Source organism: Sardina pilchardus, chromosome 23, assembly GCF_963854185.1.
Source record: "Sardina pilchardus chromosome 23, fSarPil1.1, whole genome shotgun sequence".
Classification (NCBI taxonomy): domain Eukaryota; kingdom Metazoa; phylum Chordata; class Actinopteri; order Clupeiformes; family Clupeidae; genus Sardina; species Sardina pilchardus.
This window is the reverse complement of record NC_085016.1, coordinates 28,413,623-28,418,622: the sequence shown is the minus strand read 5'-3', so window position 1 is coordinate 28,418,622 and position 5,000 is coordinate 28,413,623. Positions and strand designations below refer to the sequence as shown.

The window sequence follows — 5,000 nt, the reverse complement described above, 5'->3', positions numbered from 1 at the left end:
CTCCCCTAAAAAAAAAAAAAAGATTGCAGGGGTACCGTTGCCATGGAAACAGCCTTACGTTGCGTTACGTTACGTTGCCAGCTCGGTCTCTCTCGTGTTACACCAACAGCTTCCCAGACGCTCCAGACCTTTTCTTAGAACAGCCTCCTCCTGTTACTCCTCTCTTCCTGACCTCCTGCCTTTCTTTCTGTCCTCCCTTTGTCTCTCTCTGTCTTCTGCCCTTACTCCTGTCTCTCCCTCTGTCTGTCTGTATGTCTGTCTGTCTGTCTCTCAGTCCTCACTTCATCTCTGTTCCTGTCTCCTCTCTCTCTCTCTCTATCTCTCCCTACAGTACTGTATGTCTCCTGTGTCTATCCTGTCTCTCTTTCTCTGTCTATCTCTCGCTCCTTGCTTCTTCTCTATCCTCCTGTCTTCTCTCTCTGTCTCCTCTCTCTACATCTCCTACCCTCCATGTAGTCTTCTTCATTCTCTTATCCTACTCCTCTCTGTCTCTGTGCCTCTCTCTCTTCCTCCTACTTCCAAGTCTCTCTTTCTCTCTCGATCTCCCTCCTACTCTCTCTCTCTCTTATTCCTCCTCAAGTTCTCTCTCTCCTTCCCTCTCTCGCTCGAGTGAACGTTTCAAACACTCCTCCTGACCTCACCTCACAGCACAGGGCCATCCCATAATAATCCCACCGAAGGATCAATCATCTCCCGTGGAGACACACAGCAAGGTCGATATGCTTAGCATAAAGACAAGATGTGTGTGTGTGTGTGTGTACACGTGTGTATGTGTGTTTCTGTGCCATGCATTTTGAATCAATGAGTAAGCGTCTCATAATGTGGGAAAGGGCGCCCCCTGTAGGAAGAAAGCCAAAGTGGCGTTATGTTGAGGAGGTTTGGGCAGTGCTCAGGGGTGCTGCTGCTGTGTGTGTTTCCTTCACTTCGCCCCGTCTGGGGTGCTGATATTTGGGGCTGATTAGGCGCGGGGAGGCTGGCTGGGCTCTGTGGGGACATTAGTGTGGGTGCTGCTCTGCTCTTGTGGATGGACAAGTGGCTGAAGCAGTGACTTTTCCATTGAAGCCTGAAGATGTAGCCAGAGTGAGGAGTGACGGCAATAGTGGCCATTCTGTCAGCTCTCACAGGGCTCTGGACTGAACGCTGTAGCAGTGATTACTAGCAATCTACCTCCTGTATCCAGCATGATTAATCAACTCATTCAAATTAGGGCACATTTATATTCACATATTTGCATGTGTGTGTGTGTGTGTTCGTTGCCTGTGTGTGTGTCTGGCTGTATGTGTGTGTGTGTGTGTGTGTGTGTGTGTGTGTGTGTGTGTGTGTGTGTGTGTGTGTGTGTGTGTGTGTGTGTGTGTGTGTGCGTGGGTGCGTGTTTGTGTTGTGTGTGTGTGTGTGTGTGTGTGTGGGTGCATGTTTATGTGGGCGTGCGTGTGTGTGTGTGTATGTGTATGTGTGTGCATGCGTGCGTGTGTGTGTGCGTGTGTGTGTGCGTGTGCGTGTGCGTGTGCGTGTGTGTGTGCGTGTGTGTGTGTGTGTGTGTGTGACCCCCAGGTATGGAGCTGACGGGGGAGAAGGACATAGATCTGGCCACTCAGGTGCAGGAGCTGCTGGAGTTCCTGCATGAGAAGCAGCGTGAGCTGGAGCTGTGCGCCGAACACACACACAAGCGCCTGGAGCAGTGCCTACAGCTGCGCCACCTACAGGCCGAGGTCAAACAGGTCAGGGTCAAAGGTCAAGCGTGAGGTCATGCTCTTTTATACACACAGGCAGTTTTCATGATTTTGACTGATTTCTGTGTCTGTGTGTGTGTGTGTGTGTGTGTGTGTGTGTGTGTGTGTGTGTCTGTCTGTCCATCCGTCCGTCCATGTGTGTGTGTGCATGCGCGCGTGTGTGTATGTGTGTGTGTGTGTGTGTGTGTGTGTGTGTGTGTGTGTGTGTAGGTCCTTGGCTGGATCCGTAATGGTGAATCCATGCTGACTGCCAGTACGGTGAACGCAGGCTCTCTGTCGGAGGCTGAGCAGCTGCAGAGGGAGCACGAGCAGTTTCAGATGGCCATAGAGGTAAACCTCCTCACCTCCTCACCTCCTCACCACCACACCACCTCACCTCCTCACCTCCTCACCTCCTCACCTCCTCACCATCTCACCTCCTCACCTCCTCACCACCTCACCTCCTCACCTCCTCACCACCTCACCTCCTCACCACCTCACCTCCTCACCACCTCACCTCCTCACCTCCTCACCACCTCACCACCTCACCACCTCACCTCCTCACCTCCTCACCTCCTCACCACCTCACCTCCTCACCATCTCACCTCCTCACCTCCTCACCACCTCACCTCCTCACCTCCTCACCACCTCACCTCCTCACCACCTCACCTCCTCACCTCCTCACCACCTCACCACCTCACCACCTCACCTCCTCACCACCTCACCTCCTCACCTCCTCACCTCCTCACCTCTGCTGCCCATACATTGGACAGCAGCACACTCTACTCTACAGTACTCTAGTACTCTACAGGCGCCGCTCTATATCTCATCTGTGCACTAAGACTACATAAGGGATAATGTATAGAACGCCGTTAATGTTATTTCTCTGAATAGCTATAGTGAAGTGGTTTAAGATATCATTGCCTGTTCTAGAAGATGAAAAGATTAGCGCCACTGCTAGCACAGACACTTCTGCCATAGCTGACAATATTCTGATATATAATAATGTTGGATATAGCTCTTACATCTACTTTACGCTGCTTTCAATAAGTGTCTGTAAGATGAATTCATGGCAATTGACCTTGCATCGCAACGGTCCTTTCAGGCACAGCCATTGTCCACTGCCATGGCAGCTAGGTTGAGTGCAAAAGTTGAGTAGTGGTTGTCATGGTGTGCTCTCTGTCGCCCCCTGTAGTCCTTACTGCACGCGGACTCACTGCAGCGCACGCACCAGAGCGCCCTCCAGCTGCAGCAGCGGGCCGAGCTCATGCTGCAGGCGGGCCACTACGACCCGGACGCCGTGCGCGCATGTGCCGAGACGGTGGCGCTGCACTGGCAGACCCTCATGCTCAAGATGGAGGACCGCCTCAAGCTGGTCAACGCCTCCGTGGCCTTCTACAAGACCTCCGAACAGGTGGGGGCGCTCTCACAGCACACAATACACCACACAACACAGGAGTGCATCAACATGACACATACCAGTATGTATAGTATAATTCAATGTGGTGTAGTATAGAATAGTATAGTACAGCACCGTACAGTACCGTGTACAGTATAATATGGTAAAGTACAGTATAGTATGCAGTATAGTATAGTACAGTAGTACAGTACAGTACCGTATGTAGTATATAGTGTATACAGTGTATACAGTGTATAGTATAGTTTAATGTGGTGTAGTAGTATAGTATACAGTAATTTCCTGTGTATTCGCCGCATTGTGTATAAGCTGCAGGACAGTGTTTTGTGCAAGTGAAAGCAAAACTATATTAATACCATATTAACTGCCCTTGTATATTAATCTCATAGCTGAAGATTTTTTGCATCAATGTATAAGCCGTGGCTATCAGTTGGGAAATTAGGGTAGTATAGTATAGTATAGTATAGTATAGTATAGTGTAGTATAGTATAATGCAGTTAGTGTATTGTAAAAAAGCATGTTCTCTATAGTAAATGTCAGGTGGGCTGCCGTGAGTCACACTCTAGCTGTGGGGGTCCAGTGCAATAGCGCAGCAGGATGGGGCAATAGTGGCATCAGCACAGTCTAGTGTGTGGGGGGACGTCTGGGGCGATGTGACATTGGGATGGCAAACTCCAAAAGACTAGATGGGACGTCTCCTCCTGGGTACAGTGTCAAAACACAAGAGTAGGCAATGATGACACCTGTCAACACACTTTCAACACGCTTGATTGTCACTGATGACGGAGAGACACACACACACACACACACACACATACCGGTACACACAGTCACACACACACGCACGCACGCATGCACGCACACACGCACGCACGCATGCACGCACACACGCACGCACGCATGCGCGCACGCACGCACGCACGCACACACACACACACACACACACACGCATATACACACACACACACATACACACACACACACACACACACACAATAATACTCAGCAATAGCAGTATACTCAAAAACAGCCACACCAATATGTTGGAAATTATTTAAATAATGCCTCGTTGTCTTTCGAATAATAATGAACTAAAAGTGCATGTGTGTGTGTGTGTCTGTGTGTGTACATGTGCGTGTGTGTGTGTGTGTGTGTGTGTGTGTCTGTGTGTGTGCATGTGTGTGTGTAGGTGTGTAACGTGCTGGAGAGTCTGGAGCAGGAGTACCGGCGGGAGGAGGACTGGTGTGGTGGCCATGACAAGCTGGGGGCCTCGGCCGACACTGACCACGTGGCTCCCCTCATCACCAAACACCTGGAGCAGAAGGAGGCCTTCCTCAAGGTGTGTGTGTGTGTGTGTGTGTGTGTGTGTGTGTGTTTCTCTCTATTTCTTCCTCTCTGCCTGACTCTATTCTCTCTCTCTGGGCTGTGTGTGTATGTGGTGTTTGCTTGTCTCTGCTAGAGCACTGTGGGCCAGATGTACTAACGTTTTGCGCCCATTTCAGGCGTAACGTGCGCGTATAAACATGGGGATGGTATGTACAAACACGCCGCAATGAGAGAAACGCGCAAACTGCCTGCCATGGGAGCTGAGAATGGCTATTAGCGCTTTTCCGTGTCATGCATATTAATTCCTGGGCGGATCAGCTGAAAATGGGTGTAACGCGCAAGTACAGGGGAGGAGAGGTGCTGATAGCGATTGATTAAGTATTCCGCCTTATGTATGAAAACAGCGCACGTCTACTTTGCGTTGAAAAACGTCCGCCTTCTGAAAGCAGGTGTAATCCAAATTGCGGTTAAATGCGTCTATTAGAAAAACGTTTAGAGTCAGCTGAATCAATATTCAGAGCATCAGTTTTCTTCATTACACTATGTCA

General features: G+C 50.0%; 1 protein-coding gene across 1 annotated transcript in view; it reads left to right on the top strand.

The window, feature by feature from the left end:
- Positions 1-5,000, top strand: part of kalrnb (kalirin RhoGEF kinase b) — an 81,773-nt gene that overhangs the window by 26,457 nt on the left and 50,316 nt on the right. The window contains exons 15-18 of the mRNA XM_062527343.1: positions 1,552-1,718; positions 1,941-2,060; positions 2,905-3,123; positions 4,316-4,465. Coding sequence (XP_062383327.1) covers positions 1,552-1,718; positions 1,941-2,060; positions 2,905-3,123; positions 4,316-4,465 — 656 coding nt within the window. The remainder of the gene's footprint in view (positions 1-1,551; positions 1,719-1,940; positions 2,061-2,904; positions 3,124-4,315; positions 4,466-5,000) is intronic.